Genomic DNA, 17244 nt, shown 5'->3' with positions numbered 1-17244 from the left:
TGTTGCGTTTTTTTTTGGTATACTCGCAGGAATCTTAAATTTCTGACTCGTCTTCATGACAATTTCCCATGCCCATAATGAACCCGACCAGTGTGCGACCGGTTCTCAAGAGCAAATTAATTAGTATGTACCTTGACCGTGTAAGTGTGCTTAAACATTTTTCCGACATCTCCGATGGGATGTATAATATGTGCGAACGCGACGCGAAAAGAAACAGTTGTCCAATACCGAAACAAAAGAAGACTACTACTAGCACTAACTATTAACTGCTTTCTTTCACGCAGTTTATTTGATATTGTAACAGCGAAGTAAGAATTTATAGTGAATTAATCGTTAATAGGTAATATATTAGCTTTAAGTTTTGTTGAATAATCTTCATTTTTAAGTTAAAGTAACTTTTAGCGAAAATAAATATGTGTTTTATCCAGTTTTGATGTGAGTTGTTGCAATAAGGTAAAATAGTGTTTAGTCGGTTTGCTGGAAAAGCAATGAATATTGAGTAATACGTATGCAAAACTTGTTTCAGTGCGAAAGTGGTTTTGCATTTCATCGTTTTAATGTCCTTATTAATAAAATGCAGTTTCAGATTGTTCCACGAATTAATGCAAAAGTTCGAAATGAAAGCGACTGTTGCAGGATAATTTCGGTATGCAAATTGCGTGATGAATAGCGAACATAGAGATTCTGCACTTTCCGGCTGCTGCTGATGGTGCTAGTGCAGTGGATGAATACGTTCTTTGCCAATTTGCGAAGCATCTTGCAGACGGCCGCCGCAATCGAATGAATAGGTGGGTCCGTTCTTCGGATAAGAATCGGAATGGTAAATCGCACTGATTTACTGTACCATTGTGTATGAGGTGAAGACGACGAGGAGGAGGAGGAAGGGAATCGAAAGAGGAAAGAAAACCTTCCGGTCGATGCATTTGCCTCCTGCCCACAGTTACGTTCATGCACATTCATACGCGTTTATGCCGTTCCGCAGACCGTAAATCTAATTAAACCCTCCACAATTATATCTCTTTCTTCATTTCTTTACCTCTCTCTCTCTGATTCTCTCTATTTAAAGGTGAACGTGCATTTGGTGAGCATCTGATTTCGGGGTTGTGGGCGAATTCGCTGGGGCCGTTGACTCCTGCTGCTGTTGGGAAAAGGAGTTTCAACTTTTCAACCGGTTTCCCTGGTTTTAATTTAATTTAATTTAATTTAATGGCTCCAACTTTTTATCAATAAGAGAAACCATAGCAACAACAACAACAACAGAAAACCACGGCAACCACACAGCAATAGAGATGTTTCAAGGTCGTCATTTCGTCTTTATTTATAAATAGTAAAAGGAATAATAAATAGGTTGTTTTTGTCTTTTCGTTTTGTTTTTTTTTTGAGTTTCGAGCGGATGCATCAGGTGCAGAGACAGGTATTCTCCAGGTTGTACTTGAGCCAGTTCAGGTATTTGGAGACGCGCGTGTAGACGCCCGGGTAACCAGGACGACCGCATCCTACACCCCAGGACACGATACCTACGATTTTAACAACAAATTAATGATTTTCAAATATCGATTTTTCAGTGGGATTTCGTACCGACTATTTCGAACTTGTCGCCGTTCGGAATGACGAGAGGTCCACCGCTGTCGCCTTGGCAGGAATCCTGCGAGCTTCGACCGGCGCACAGCATGTAATTGGTGATCCTCGACGATCGGTACTTCATTGCTCTGCATTGCGATAAACTCAGGATGGGAACCTGCACTTCCTGCACGATTCCTGGTAACGTTCCGCCCTCCGACGTCCTTCCCCAACCAACGACCGTTCCAGTTTTGCCAGCAGGATCAAAATTTTCTAAAACAAATCAATAAGTAGATTTATCTTTAGTTAATAGATTAATAGATTATTAATTTACTTGTTAGAGAGGGAAGGCAGATGGGTCTAATGTTCTTTGCGAATTCCACCGGTTTTCGTAGCTTCAGCAGGGCGATATCGTGATTGTACGAATCCCCATCGAAATTCCTGTGCCTGATGATGGAAGCCACCGCTCTCATCTTAGCAGGAGCATCCGAAGTGACGGTCTGATCGTGATCGCCCAGCACAACTCTGATCTTCGATCTCTTCAACCTTGAATATACAACAGATTAAATACCAAAAACACACACACAGGTTGACAATAAAATATTACTTTCTAACGCAATGGGCGGCGGTCAGGACGTAATCCTGCGTCAGCAGAGAAGCGCCGCAATGGAAATGTCCATCGTACACGAGCCTCGCGATCCACGGATACTTGTTGACACCTGTAGGTCTTCCGCCGACGATCCTGTTCTCCTGATTCGAATGTCCACACTCTGCAAAGAAATCTTCACGATTATCATTCGCAAAAACCCAGAAATAAACAACCCGACTTACCGCACGTGCAGTTCTTCTTCCTCGCATCATCGTCATCGTCGTCATCATCATCATCAGATCCGGCCACTCCTCCGATGAGATTTGCGATGCTGAAGAGCTGATTGAAGAGGAATCTGGCTGTAGCATTCGTCCCACTTCTACTTCTTACTGAACTACCGATGATGGTTTGCTACCAGAAATTCGAGCAATTATAACGTGAAATTCGCAATTCGGAGAAACCAAAAAAATACATATAAAAGCAATGAAGCGAATAATCATAAAACAAAAAAAAACACGAATTAAAGTGAGAGTTCCAGTGGCGCCATTTCCGCTCGTTTTGTTCGTGTTTAAATGAAAGTGAATGAATGAATCCGTATGTGTGCCACTCCGAATTTGGAAAACGCACACACGGATTTCCTTATTTGCATTCAAAATCCATCGAAAACAATCGAAAATTTCCGATTTGCATTGCAAACACGGGGACGACACGCACATTTTCGACTCTATTTTTTTTTAAACAATTTTACATTTAAATTAATTAACACCATTCAGTTGAAACTCAATACATTTCCGTACAATGCGAACACATAAAATGAACAGATTTCTATGGGACTTGCACATGCACAGTTCGTTGCATATAATTTAATCAATATATCCGTCGACAAAAAAACAAAAGATCAATTCATTTTTGTGTGTTTGCGTATGTTTCCATGGAACAAGTGATTATTTGTGTGGCGCTGGTATTGAAAATAAAGTCAATTAAAAAAAATCTAGAAATACGTGTATAAAATGTAGGAAACTAGAGTTTCTTAGTGGATTAGATTCGCAAAGCACTCTGGTCATTTCACCTATCAAGAATGTTATTATTGATTGATCTCATTTAAGTTTAATTAGAATAATTATATTTTTTTATATATGTAGTTTTTAAAAAAAGAATATAGGAATTTCCATTTATTCGGCATAAGAAACGTCCGACTTCTCGGCACCGAAATTATCGTGAAAGTGAACTAATTGTGAAGGTAAACATATCCAATCTTCCTCCTCGACTCGATGACTTTGCAAATCGAATTTCGCCTCGTTTAAAGTACAATAATGAAAGTATATAACTGGAGCAAAATCTGAAGCTCAAATATAGAGATTATCTTCAATAATTAAATAATCTCTTTTAAGTAGAATCAATCGATTAGTTTTTTTATATAAGAATTATTTGTGTTTACGTGTGAACTGGAAGTGTTAATTATTCAATTCCGAATGGAAAAAAAATGAGAGAGATTTATTTAAATTTGTACGACAAGTTTTCTTTTTTTGTAACTAAAAGTTTTCAGTCCAAAATCAATGTTCTTTTTAAATAAATTCTTTGATACAAAATTACTTATTTCATTATATTTATACTTGATTAAGTAATTGTAGTATAATGCAATGTTATTATTAAGATTTATGAGATTAGTCTGTAATTAATTGCGTAACAAGTACATTCTTGGTGTCTTAATTACTGTTGTTAATGTTTAATAAACGTCGAGATTGTATCTGGTTTTTAGTGTTACAGTCTCATTAAGTGCGTCAAATTAATGTAAATTTATGAATTTTTCTGTTCTTAATGGGACGACAACGTTCGTTGTAATTTTTGTTTGGAAATTGTAGGGAATGCGCGGAATTCGAGAGTGACATTCATTCGTGTACGTGCATTTTTCTCGTTACCTGTTGTTGTTGTTGTTGATCGAGTTGCTGAAGACTTTCACTGATTGGTATCAAATGCATAAAACACACACCGCACAAGATGACGATCAACTTCACTGACATTTTTCTCGCTGAAGATTCTGTTGATTAGTGGACTGACGTGATGTTGATGGTACTCTTCTATTTTATGTCCTTTCGTGATTGCACATTTCTTAAATCCGAAGAAGAATGAATAGTTAAAAAAAATAGGCGATGGGTAAAGGAAGAATCAGCAGCAGTTTAAATCGAAAATCGTCTGGGCCTCTGTTCTCGTGACCACTTGAGTGACTTACACGCACACTTTTGATGCTTTCACCCGTCTGCCAAGGTCTGTTTACTCTTTCACTTGAACCAAGAAGAAAGTAACCGGCAACAAACTACTCGGCTACTTTTGTCTCTGTGTGTATGTTCGCATGTATGTATGTGTGCGTGTGTGGAGGGATAAAATATGATAATGATAACGTTTTTCCTCCGCCGCTGGAAGCCGCGCTTCTCTTCCTACCATCGCTTTTGATCCGTGGTCCCCCCCGTCGACAATCGACCCATATTTCTTCTACCATCGCTTCTACCTCTTGGTTCTTTCTTCGCTCTCGCAGTCGTTCGCAGCATTTACTTTTAATTTCCGAACGGGTGGGAAACTTTCGTTTTCGGATCCCCCTTCGGAGTGAAATTTTTCGAGCGCAGTTACGTAACGCGAGGTGTTGAGGAAGGCGCCGAACAACCAAAAAAAAATACATGAAAAGAACCGATGTTATTGAGGGAATAAGGACAAGGTTGAGAAAGTGAGACTCTTACTGCTGAAATGCTTATACATGATCTCCTCTTCTGCTATGTTTCTCCTTTATTTCTTTCATTTCTCGAATTCTCTGATGGCGGATCCTCGAAGGGGGACCGACTTTCTATTCCGAATTCGTTTGTGTAATCTCCGAAATCTTTCCAACAGTTGCATTCATCCAAGAAGGACACGTGCGGCGGCTCTCTTGACCTTCCGTTGGGCAACGCGCTTGGCAATAAAGCGACATTGTACGAGCGATGCATAACAGATTCGTTACCTTTTCCTTTTTTTTTTTTTTGTATAACTAACCAGAGTTCAACCTAGCTAAGTAGTCCATCCGTTCAAGAACGAGGCTTTTGTATTGTTGCTTCTCTTTGTGCTGTGATCACACACAATTACACATCGTACACAAATCCATCAATCACAACATCAATTAGTATTCTAGGACGGTATTCACTTACAGGATTCGGGATAAAGGTTTCTGTATTCATAAATCCTCAGCAGCAATATTTTCTTGATATATTCACATTATACAATTTCCTAAAACACTAAATTATAAAATCTAATCGTTGACTGTGGTACATGACTAGGCTTCGCCACGGGCGAAAATTCAGCTCTCCTTGGGAGAATAAATACTTAATAAATATACAGTTGAAATGCTCAGCCTCTTCTGTTGTAGGCAGCAGGAGGACACATGCATTCCCCGTTGAGCGATTCCTGCACCCACTGCAGATAATTGTTGACCTTAGTGTAGATTCCAGGTAGATTGGGCCTCGCGCAACCTCTTCCCCAAGACACCACACCTGCAGAAAAAAAAAACGCAAATCTGTGACCATCAATTTCCCAACAAACTCAACACTTCCTAATACCGATTATTTCCATGTCTCCATCGCTGTTCGTCATGTGCAGAGGACCACCGCTATCGCCCTGCCAATTAAAACAACTTAATCAAACACATCCGAAACACAATTTACACTAATTTTACCTGACACGCGTCCAATTTACCATCCGGATATCCGGCGCAAAACATGTTCTCCGAAAGACGTTTCTCGCCGTACCCTGAATTGTAGCAATCGTTTTTCTTCCACACCGGAACGGCCACCTTTCTTAACACTGGAGACACCTCTTCCCTCTCACCGAGTCTACCCCAACCAGCAACCACGGCCAATCTTCCCGAGTAATCTGCATTAACTTGACATCAAAAATTAACTTTTGATTTTAACGTTCAATAACATCAACACTTACCGGTATTCGGAAGACAAGCCGGTTGGATTTTGCTGCTGAAGGAGACTGGTTCATCCAACTCCAACACAGCAATATCATTGTTGAAGCTGTAAGCGTCGAACGCTCTATGTTGCCTCACCTTTTTCACACCCCTGACTTCAGCCGTCGAGAATCTATCCGTTGCATCACGATCATGATCAGCCAAAACTACCGTGATTCCTCTTATATCGAATCTGAAACATTAAACAGCTGTTTCAAAAACTAGGGATTTTTTATTTTAAAGTTGCACAACATGCTAACGCATCACAACGGCAATTTTGTTTAAACGATGTTCTTTTATTAAAAAGTCGCCATTATAATCAACAACGAAATTTAAACCCGAAGAATTTACATAACGCAAATCTTTATATTATGGTAAGTTTTTATAATTAATAATCAATTAAAATAGAATAAGAGCTTTTTTATAAATTATGTGCAACACAACACAATTTGTTATACTTACTGAAAGTAAATACAAGTTCAAAACACTCACTCAAACAGTTTCGAGAATTTCTCAATTAAATTTAAAATATTCGCGTTATTTCGCACAGCTTAAAACTTAAAATGAACTTAAAACGATTATCACCATTGCAAACAAACAAAACACGATCTTCAATTATTTTGTAAATTCTAACCGGATTGTGTTTCCAATTGTTTGTTTAATTCATTACCAACTTATATTTTAGTGCAAGGCTTTCTTGATCACTAATTTTGTTTTTAATTTTATTTATTACCAACTTATATTTTATTTTAGTGCTTTCTCGTTCGTACCTTTAGTTTGAAACTAAATATTAATATTTACTCATTTTTTTTTTAAAATTCTTATTCGACTCCGAATGAAATTTAGGTTAATCTCCAGATGTTGCTTTAAAGCAGTTTCATTAAAAAACTTGATGGAAACTCCAGCGAAAAACAATATTAAAAATAGACTCTGAAAAGTAAACTGAATTTTCGCTCACAGGAAATATGCGAATTGTTATAAAAATCCGTAGCTTTCTACGCGAAAACGTAAAGATTTACATTTTTTTTATTATTATTATTTTTAAAATTTTAAATGTATTGTAGTCTGTCCGGTTATTGGGCTAACAAATAATTTGTTTGTTTACGCGAATTTTCTAAAAACTTGCTAAAAGTGCGCGAAGAATCGTGTTTGGTGTTCGAAGATCGTAAAGCGAAAAGCCGTTTTACTTTCACAATTTACATTTTCTAATTGAAGAGCACAAAAGAAAAATATATTTATTGTGCGAAGACTATCTCTGGAATATGATTAATTGAATCATGGTCATGGATGATCGGAGATGGCGATGGTATGAAATTCATTGATTATATTTTTTACCCGTTAACGCAGTGGGCTGCGGTCAGAAGATGCTTCCTGGTGATGAGACTCGCACCGCAGTAAAACTCTCCGTTCCTCGATAAACCCGCGATCCAAGGGAACTCGTGCACCCTTGTTATGTTCCCTCCGACCACCCTCATCCTCCTGTTGCTCATGCCACAGACTGGAACAAATGAATTAGATCATAGCCTACTATTGTATTATCTAAAATTGATCATTAATAATCATCATCAAGAAGCGAATCAGAAACGAATTATTCACGGAAAATAAAATTTAATTTGTTTGGATGAAAAGTGAAATTGCTCTATCGAATTAGGAATTTATCTTTCTATCGTTGTGACTGAAACACCTTTGATGATAAAGCGTTTGTGGAATGTTAGATTTATGTCAAGATGAATCAATCAAGTGCATCATAGTGACATTCCAAAGTATAAATCAAAGATTCTTACACATTAATCGTTGATTAACTTTAAACTTGAAATATTGCATAACAAAATTTGTCGATTTGCTGATCATATTTTCTTTTTTTTTCAGGAGGAACTACAAATAGACTACTTCTTGTTATGGACCAGAACGATAATTACTAGATTGATGGAAAGTATTTAAATGTACGTTCACTTACCGCAGTTGCAATGGTTGTTGGGCGTTATGACATTGTCGTTGAGGCTCCTGGCGCTTCGTGTTTGCATCTGCAATAATGTATCAGGATGAGAGAGGAGATCCGTCGAAGGTGGAGGCTGGGTTCGTATAAAAGATGTAAGAGGGCAATTACCTTGTTGCTTGATGATGGGGCGCAGTTCGCCGTTGCGATCAGCAGGATGGCGGAAACGGCCGTAAACATCGTCATCATCGTTACACTTTAACTTTTAATTCGATCGGTTTGTAGTTTGATTCGCGGTTATGCAAGAGCGCGTAAGAAGCCAAAGCAAATATTTCGTTCCGACAAAGTACAGGGGCCAATAGTAATAAAACACTTTTCGGCCCTCATGTTTTTATATACAGATAGAGTTTATTGTTTCAATGTTAAGGGTAGAGGGGATCATTTGCCTTGACCATTTTTTTTTTTTTTGGTACGTTGTAGTGTATTCTCTCGCACACATGCACAAACACACGCATGTGTCACACACACACACCTCCTCCATGTGATTTGGTTTTTATTTGTATTCAATATTTCAATGTCTAGGAAAGATGCATTCAAGGACCGCGCAAATGTGCATGCATTTCCACGCGTGTGTCTCTGACACATTTACGCAACCGCATGCATATGTGTGTTTCTGTGTTTAGTTTTGTATCTTTGTTTATCCTTGCGTTTGATAACGTCGGCGGAACCCTTCGAACGCACGTGCTCCCCTCTGCATTGACACCAATTCCTCTGCAATATTCCATCCACTAAATAATGCATTTCGCTCGCTTTAATTAATCTGCCCGTTCAACCTTTGATTATTACCATCGTTGAGCAATTCGTTCGCACCTCATTTAATTACCAAATGCGTATCAAATCATCCATGAACTAGTATCAATTACCTACACCATTAACTAGATTAAACTATTGCATGTAATCAAAACCTTCAATACGCTAATTATTAAACAAATTTAATTACAATTTGATATTTAATTTGAATATCTGATAATGTTATTATTTCTCATGATCGAAATCCAGTTTGAGCAAGGATTCAAAAAGTTTTGCACTGGATTTCCATGAATTAAGTAGACTTGTATTTCTCGGTTGTGGTGGGATTAGTAATCAATTGCGTAATGGAATTTCTTGTAAACAATATATAAAAAAATATGCAATTAGATATTAATTTCCTGGTATCGATGGAACGGATGAATAATACGCGAATTCGAAATGGAGAGGAAGGCTGCTGCGGGTGATTAGCATAGGCGATTGGACGTTGATCTTGAAAGTTCTAAAAAGACATAAATAATGCATAAATATATTTAAATTTATATTATTTTTTTCCCGAAAAATCGCGAATGTTTCATTTAAAAGTCCGACAGTCCGTATTAGCATAGCTCCACGGATTGTCGCTGCCGCCCCCATCTTCCATTGTGCCGAGCATTTTGGCACCTTGACCAATATATAGAGTTTTTCCTTTGTGCCACGCGGTGCTGGGCAGCTAATAATAAGTGTATTAGTAAAGTGCACCTGAGGTCAAGTTTTTAACCATTTCAATGCCAACTTTCCTCCGGCATTGCTATGCACGTCTGGCTGGAATCCGAGAGCCAAAGGAAAGCTAAGTCAGTGTAGCAGTAGTATAGTCATTCTTCGGTCGTCGTAGACGTACGATTCGTTGCTATATTTCGGATCGACTCAAACTATACACCAGACGACGAGTCACACATTTACACATAACTCAGATTTAATTGTTTCCGTGGCCTACTTAAATATTTATCACTGAAAATTAGTTTGTACAGAAAGAGAGAGAAATAGATGTAACAATCGAATATGGAACGAGAAAAATAATGGAAAATATCTTTGTTTGTTCTACACTTAAAAGCATTAGATATGGTCACGGTCGTTTTAACACCTAAACCAATTTACATTTTGCAATCTGTTTAACTTCAATAAAGAAAAGCACACATAATTACACAATCATCGGTAATGCAATTTCATTCGTTCATACTAAATACTAATGCTACGTCTCTATTTCCACTCAATTCAAACTGACCTAAGCCAACTTATTATTATCATCTCTGTTTCGAATTCTTAGATGCTATTTGGTAAATTTTCCATTTGATTCTCGCTTTTTGCTTCTTAGTTTGCTAAGCAACAACAAAAGTCGAAAGTCCAAAGGTGTGACTTTCTCCTCTTCATTTTCGTGTATAATATTATGTTGTTTTTTTTTTTTGCACAAATCTCCTCAATTCGTTAAAATTAACAACATTCAGTAATAATTAACATTCAATGAATGTCATTTGGTAATGGGCTAGAAGAGAATCCGGTGTCTCAATCTGTGTAAACATTACAAATCGTAAGCAATAAAACTTTTGTATACAAAAAAAAAAATTTGTAAAATATGATTGGTGGAAATGTTAAGGTGCAGGTTTATCCGTGCAAATAGTCACATAGACATTAATCGTCTGTTCGGCATTGGGCGATGATTTAAGCAGAAATCTACATAATTAAATAATAACCAATCGGTGACCTACAAAAGCGGAAAAATAATGTAAACGTCGAAACGCTCGTTTTCACATCACGTCAACAATTGCACAACCGGACGGACGATGCACCAATTCTCATCTGCAGACGCTCATAATAAATGTTGATGCAATTATCCAATGCATTCGAAAATAATCTCAAATTAATTGTGTGTTTTAATGCGATTTAATGAAAACATACACTTTCATATTTACAATCTGATTTGATTTTCTAATCCCACGTTAATGATAGTAATTTTATCTTGATGCCTTTTTTTTAATTCTTCCTTTTCTTATATTTCTTCGATAATTGCAAATTGAAATTCGCTCATGCCAGAAGGTTTTCGCATCCGATTCTTTGCTCTTCGCTTTTCATTGCTGGTGGGTATTGGAAACACGTTGGTCGTTTATATGAGTACGATCGATTATCTCTTCGAATCTAGTCTGCGGAATAAGATTATACCCGTTTTTCAATTATTTAAATATCCCTGAATCCGGCGCCTACTCTAAAATCCAAAAGATCCAAGAATTACACGTAATTTAGTTCTAGTCTTTCTTGCTTGATTTTTTTTTTTTGCTTAAGTTAATTGAATAATTGTCGTGCAGAACCAATGTCGTTACCTTGATACATTTAGCGTGCAATTAAGTAATTTAAGTATTAAGTAATGGAAAATTGTGTAGAACCTATTAATTTTCAGTTCTTTTTTGTTGTTGTTGTTGTTGCAGATGAAACAGGAATGTTTGCCGCTGGAAACGATGTGGTATCGGGTTCAAATTCGGCGGTTGTTTCAAGGTTAAATCAGTAATAATCTCCTCGATGGACACGGTACGATAATGAAGTAGATTTTCAAGTACAGTTGGTGTGTGGGTGCGTCGACAATGACATTGAAGTTCGCGAATTCTCGCGAACGTTGCGCCAGAAGAAGTCGGAGAGAAGGTCGCTGCGGTAATTCCGCCAGTTAAATTTCGAACGAAATTCTTAAGTTTATGGTCGCAGGAATCTTGGGGAGTTCGCCGAAGGAAATAAAGATTTGGGCCAGCGCAGAATGCAGGAGGACTGGTTATGGTAATCACGATCATCGACGAAATGAATGTGCCCGCAAGTTCAACGGACACAACAAAAATTTTCGCAAATCAAAAATGCACGAGTTTATTATTGCATTATATTTTATTTATTTTTCTCGAGCATGGTGATTCCGGTAAAATCTTCTGCGGATGACGCAAATCTGAATTTACCGGCTGGATTTGCCAAACTTTCACCAGCCTTGCTTTTTTTTGCTGTTAAATCTTTTGGTTTGTTGTCGTATATATGTATTCCCTTCGTCGTGGGCGAAGAGATGCGTTTTTTTTTCGGTGCGATTTCGTGTCGGAAAATTGCAGCTGTTGCAGCGGAAAATTGGCGGATAAAAGAGTCGGTAAATCACCGGATATCCGGGCAATCCTCGTCGTCCAATCGGTGCGCGCACCCGGCAAGAATAAAAAGTGTGCGCCAAACGTGAGCCACTGTTCAAATACATTTATCACCCAATTACCTACTTTTATTTTCGATTAGAAATCTTCCTTCCTCCAGTTCGCAGCCCGCCGTCCAACATCCAACACAATAACCAAAACACGTCCATGCTCAGCTCCGATCGACCATGAAGATCCGGAACTTCCTATTGATCGTCGCAATCCTCCAACTGGCAGCTTCTTTCATCTCGTGCGAAGAGGTAAGTCGATTTTTTATCATTGGAAAAATAGATTTCATTTTGATTCTGTTGTGCTAATTAATCTCAAATCATTTAAAAATCATATCAGTCTATTTAATAAGTTACTTTTGTATAATATGTTTGTTTTCTGTTCAGGAAACTAAAGTTTTAGTGGACCATGGAGGAAACTACGTGCATCCCAGACCGTCGTACTCTGTGAAACCGACGTCCAGACCCGTGGAACATGAACCCGGTGTGCCACACGATTCAAAGCCGGCGAAGAAACCGCTCTCCAGACCAATAAATCCGAACCCTCTGAACTGGTTCTCGTCCCTCTTCAACGGACAAGCACAGCACACGCAAGGTCACAAGATTCCCGATTTCGTGACAGGATTCAACCACTCCACAGACTCCACCACCGTCGAACCCATCTACAACCTGAACGACACCGAGATCTTCGACGATGTCAACTTCACGGCAGTAGAATCTCAACCATTGATTCTACGACCCGCCAGTAATTTAACCTATTCTTTATTGGGTAATTCTGGGCAGGTGCAGAATCAGGAACCCAATAAAGGTGTGGTGGATTGGGTCTTGGGTTTGGTCGGTATTCAAACCGGGGGCAACAACAACAACCCTCCAACGAAACCGCCAAACAAACCCGTAGAACCCAAACTTTGTGGAGACTGCGGTAAGTATTCTTAAATCTAATGCTAATTTTCACTATATAGCATCAATTCGCATTTACACATCTAGAAAATTGAATAATGAATGTAGGCATTGTTTCGTTAATTTGGGATGAGGAAGAGGCGAATAGAAAGTGGCATAATGTTTACTGTAATAAAAGATGATGATTCATACATTTCTCAGCTAAATAATGAGCTTCATAATAACAACATTATGTTTTCAACGATTTTTCAATTTATTGTTTAATTCCAGCATGCGGCGTGACTTTTAAGCAAACGAGAATTGTGGGAGGCGTAGAGACCCAGGTGAACGCTTACCCATGGATGACCATCCTTAGTTACAACGGAAGATTTTACTGTGGCGCTTCGGTGATTAACAACAAGTACCTACTGACAGCCACTCATTGCGTGAATGGGTAATTGCAGCATTTATCTATATAATATATATATAACTGAATGTTATTCTTTTTTCTTTGTAGATTCACCAAAGAGAGACTGCAGGCTGTGTTCCTGGATCACGATAGATCTAATCAATTCGAGACCAAAACGTTTACTAGAAAGATTGCGGCGATTCTCAAGCACAGAGGCTACAACATGGGAGGCTCGTACAACAACGATATAGCTTTGCTTAGGTTGGACGAAGAACTTCCGTTTTCCGGTCTGCTACGTCCAGTTTGTCTTCCGACCATCGGTAAAAGTTACACGGGTTACACAGGTTTGCGTTCTTATTTTGTTTCTTATGGAATGAACAATGTACGGAGGATGTTTTAGGTATTGCCACGGGTTGGGGAGCTACGGAGGAGCACGGACAGGTTTCCAATAAGCTGATGGAGGTGGACGTTCCCATATTATCTAATATAGATTGTCGCAAAACAGGATACGGAGGTAAAATTACCGATAACATGATGTGCGCCGGATACAAGCACGGCACCAAGGATTCTTGCCAAGTAATAATATTTTAGTCAGTGTTGGAGTTTGTCGGTAATTTGATTTGTTTTAGGGAGACAGCGGTGGACCACTTCACATTGTGAATAGCACGTACCATACGATCGTTGGTAAGTAATTGCAGAATTTTTTGACTAGTTCGTGGTACTACAACTACTTTATTTTAGGTATTGTTTCGTGGGGAGAGGGATGCGCCGAGCCCAACTATCCCGGCGTTTACACGAGGGTGAATCGGTACATTTCGTGGATAAGAAGCAACACCAAGGATGCCTGCTACTGTTCCTAAAACTTCTCTACCTGTGATTCGCGTACTATTTATATATTTATTTATTTCTCCATCAACCAGAACGTCTCCATCTCACCCTTTCCCTACATTGGCAGAGAGATATAAGATTAGAAAATGAAGAGAAAAGGCATTTTATTTATACGCACCTTGACCTTAACAATCCCACGATCCTGGATTCGGTATTTCCCGTTGGGAAGTCTCCGTTTCGTCTCGCAAGAAATATTCACCATTCCTGGCTGTAACAGTTCCAAATAATATAAAGATATTGGAGAAAAGAAAAACGAAGAAACTGAAGGAATTGAAGTGATGATGAACATACTGAGCTGGTAGATTGCATCCTGGAGGCGGTGTTGACGGTGTCGCCGAAGAAGCAGTATCTGGGTACTTTAACGCCCACGACGCCAGCGACTGCGGAACCCGAATGGATGCCAATTCGAATATCTGCCTTAACGCCGTCCGGTAATTTCAAGTTCTTCACTCCTTTGACCATTGCCAAAGAAACGTCCGCCACTTGCTCTGCGTGCTCCTCCGTCCTCTCCGGAGCTCCGGCTGCTGCCATATATACCTGCCCTACTGTTTCCACCTTGTACACGTTGTACTGATCCATCAGCTCGTCGAAGCACGAGAACATCGTGTTCATGGAATCAACCATATCCATCACATCCTTCACGCTCGAAGACTGAAGACCCATCAGCTCGCAGAACAGTATACTCACCTCGTCGAAAGACTCGCAGGTGCTCAGCTGCGAGGTGCCTCCTCTCAACCGATCCGCGATGGTCTTTGGAATCATCGAGTAGAGAAGTTCATCGCCACGTCTCTTCCAGGTATCTAAAAGATCGTAGCTCTTCTCCAACTCATCCGACTTCTGTTCGGCCTCATCGAACATCACCTCCAACCTTAGACATAGATAACCACCAACACATATTTCCTTCAATCGTTGATAAAACTATTTATACTCACTTGGAATTGTGCTGCCATCCGGCCAATACCATCTCCTTGCTCAATCCGTGCTGATTCAAATCGTTCAAATATATCCCTTGCTCGGGCAACTCATCCAAATTGTTAATACTAAAAAATCACTGTTAAATCTATAATAATCTCAATGAAATTGAATAATTCACATTGGACTGCATAAGAATATGATTGCTTCAATATCTTTGATGAACTTGATTTGTCCTTTAAGCAAGATGTTCTTATTCTTCTCCGCTTCTGGATTCTCAGAGTCATCTCTCACCATCTCAATTTCGAACATCACATTCGACAAGTTCAAGATCTAAAAGAATAATTCAAGTATTTTGCAATTTCCAAATAATTAAATATTTTTACGTTCTTCCAAGTGAACGGAACGCCTTTGGGTCTTCTCAATTTGAATATCTTCGTGATGGATTGACCCAGCAACGTATCCGGGTTTCCCTTCCACACCTCGACGATCTTCTCACCTGCACCCATCAGCTTCATCTTTGGATTTATGAAGATTCCAAACGGGAACAGTTCGAGCAACAGACAGGACGGAAACGGACTCAGAGACTTTAGCTCGAGATTCGCCTGCCGCTGTTTACTGTACTCCATCTGAGAAGGTAAAGTTTTAGAATTGAGTTTTTGACAATGAACTCAAAACACGTACGTATTCCCTATTATCAAAGTCCAATCTGTACTTGACGATGACCGAGTTCCGTTCAACGGTGGCCGAACTGCTCTTGTCGATCACGTTCAGCTTCAGTTTGATGTTGAAGAAGTCTTTGGCTATCTGCTGAAGGAGGCCTGGAAATTGAATAGTTGTTGTTTGGTTCTTCAAAATATGAATTGCCTGTTTATAATACCCATGACGTAATGGGTGAATCCGTGACGGCCGCTGCGGTACACCACGTTGCAGCCATGAGGATCGATGTCGGATACGTATATTGAAGGGCTCTTCATCTTTGGATAAGTGAAGCAGAACTGCGAGTGGATATTGTCCACGCTTGATAGGAAGTCGGTGAAGAAACGACCCGTCGCCTTAATCGTTATATCATAGCTAAATAATCAGTTTAGATTATTTATAATGGTAAAAATGGAAATGATAATCAAGTAATTGCATCTTCCAGAAAGAAAGATGTTGGATTTTACCCCAGATTGGAGAAGTATCTGACGAAGCATCTGCCGAAGAAGTGCATGAAACTGTCGTACGTGGCTCCTGTGACTTTGGCGCAGGCTTCCGCCAAATTGGACATGATTGAATCAGAATACACTTGATGTGTGTTGAACTGCGAGAATTTGCATTCAGCTTTTTCAATGACCTGCTCCCAGACGGCCTCGCCATACTCCATCTGCAAAATCATTTTAAAATTCATGAGCAAGAAAGTATTTAAGAAACTCTATCTCACCTGAACAAAATACTGGACGCTCTCCAGTAACATCCCGTACATCTTGACCGGTTCTCAGTTTCAGTTGCAATGTCCTCTTTGAACTGCTATGGGCCGAAGAAAGGAAGAAGAGGGCCTTTTTAATTGATTTGGAACACGTGAAATTAATTGCGTAATGTCCGAGGGTCGCAGGAGACACGCGAACGTCTCGTGCATCAATTCCGAATATTAATCGTCCTTTAGCATGTGCTCTTGATAATTTCATTACAAATAAAAAAAAATGGTGTTTTAATGCCGGACGCGACCGGTGCGAATGCACGCACGATGATGATGATGCTGATGAAGAAAGGATGGATGGAATGGATGCGATGCGAACGCTGCAATCTGCAAATGCCTTTTCAGCGGATGCATAAAACCGAATGGAAAACTTGTTGCCTTGATTATATGCATGAGCACGAAGCCTTGCACAACAGATCCATACCGTTCCTGCAACAACAACAAAAAAAAGAGGTTTCCACACTAAAGCCTCCAAAAGCCCAATAATCTAAAGTAATTAGTCTGCAAACACCTTCCTGAATATTCTTGTTCGTTTACTCAAGGATTTGATTCATGCAATTATGAGTAAAAACTTTATTAAATACTCGTGAGATATTCTAGAAAAGGGTGAATTAAAGTTTCTCGTTTAGATAATACATT

At 39.1% G+C, this 17244-nt stretch overlaps 3 protein-coding genes across 5 annotated transcripts; 1 reads left to right on the top strand and 2 right to left on the bottom strand.

Annotated features, from left to right (window-relative positions):
* Window positions 1–1037: 1037 nt before the first annotated feature.
* On the bottom strand, window positions 1038–8412 carry LOC108562744 (transmembrane protease serine 9-like). Its single transcript, XM_017921163.1, has 13 exons — window positions 8233–8412; window positions 8083–8149; window positions 7461–7623; window positions 6107–6318; window positions 5847–6052; window positions 5731–5788; window positions 5527–5664; window positions 3205–3218; window positions 2392–2560; window positions 2168–2330; window positions 1895–2106; window positions 1579–1833; window positions 1038–1517 (listed from the first exon to the last, which is right to left on the bottom strand). The coding sequence occupies exons 1-13, from the start codon at window positions 8308–8310 to the stop codon at window positions 1399–1401; spliced, it is 1854 nt and encodes a 617-aa protein (XP_017776652.1). The 5' UTR covers window positions 8311–8412; the 3' UTR covers window positions 1038–1398.
* A 2937-nt stretch (window positions 8413–11349) lies between these two features.
* LOC108562746 (trypsin-1-like) lies at window positions 11350–14325 on the top strand. Of its 3 annotated transcripts, XM_017921167.1 has the most exons (9): window positions 11350–11547; window positions 11599–11667; window positions 12172–12310; window positions 12446–12980; window positions 13229–13391; window positions 13455–13690; window positions 13747–13922; window positions 13976–14030; window positions 14088–14325. In XM_017921167.1, the coding sequence occupies exons 3-9, from the start codon at window positions 12239–12241 to the stop codon at window positions 14204–14206; spliced, it is 1356 nt and encodes a 451-aa protein (XP_017776656.1). In that variant the 5' UTR covers window positions 11350–11547; window positions 11599–11667; window positions 12172–12238; the 3' UTR covers window positions 14207–14325. The 3 variants fall into 3 exon arrangements, with proteins under 3 accessions (XP_017776656.1, XP_017776655.1, XP_017776654.1); XM_017921166.1 differs by having other exon boundaries at window positions 11350–11667; window positions 12154–12310; XM_017921165.1 differs by lacking the exons at window positions 11350–11547; window positions 11599–11667 and adding an exon at window positions 11850–12096 and having other exon boundaries at window positions 12154–12310.
* LOC108562745 (soluble guanylate cyclase 89Db-like) lies at window positions 14218–16601 on the bottom strand. The gene is made up of 9 exons (XM_017921164.1): window positions 16313–16601; window positions 16027–16220; window positions 15831–15967; window positions 15533–15769; window positions 15328–15479; window positions 15167–15274; window positions 14526–15102; window positions 14353–14442; window positions 14218–14289 (listed from the first exon to the last, which is right to left on the bottom strand). The coding sequence occupies exons 1-9, from the start codon at window positions 16534–16536 to the stop codon at window positions 14248–14250; spliced, it is 1761 nt and encodes a 586-aa protein (XP_017776653.1). The 5' UTR covers window positions 16537–16601; the 3' UTR covers window positions 14218–14247.
* Between the last annotated feature and the right edge of the window lie 643 nt (window positions 16602–17244).

The sequence above is a fragment of the Nicrophorus vespilloides genome, unplaced genomic scaffold (genome assembly GCF_001412225.1).
Source record: "Nicrophorus vespilloides isolate i.1.1-1 unplaced genomic scaffold, Nicve_v1.0, whole genome shotgun sequence".
Classification (NCBI taxonomy): Eukaryota; Metazoa; Arthropoda; class Insecta; order Coleoptera; family Silphidae; genus Nicrophorus; species Nicrophorus vespilloides.
Note: the sequence above shows the minus strand (reverse complement) of the source record. Positions and strands in the feature narration are given on the sequence as shown.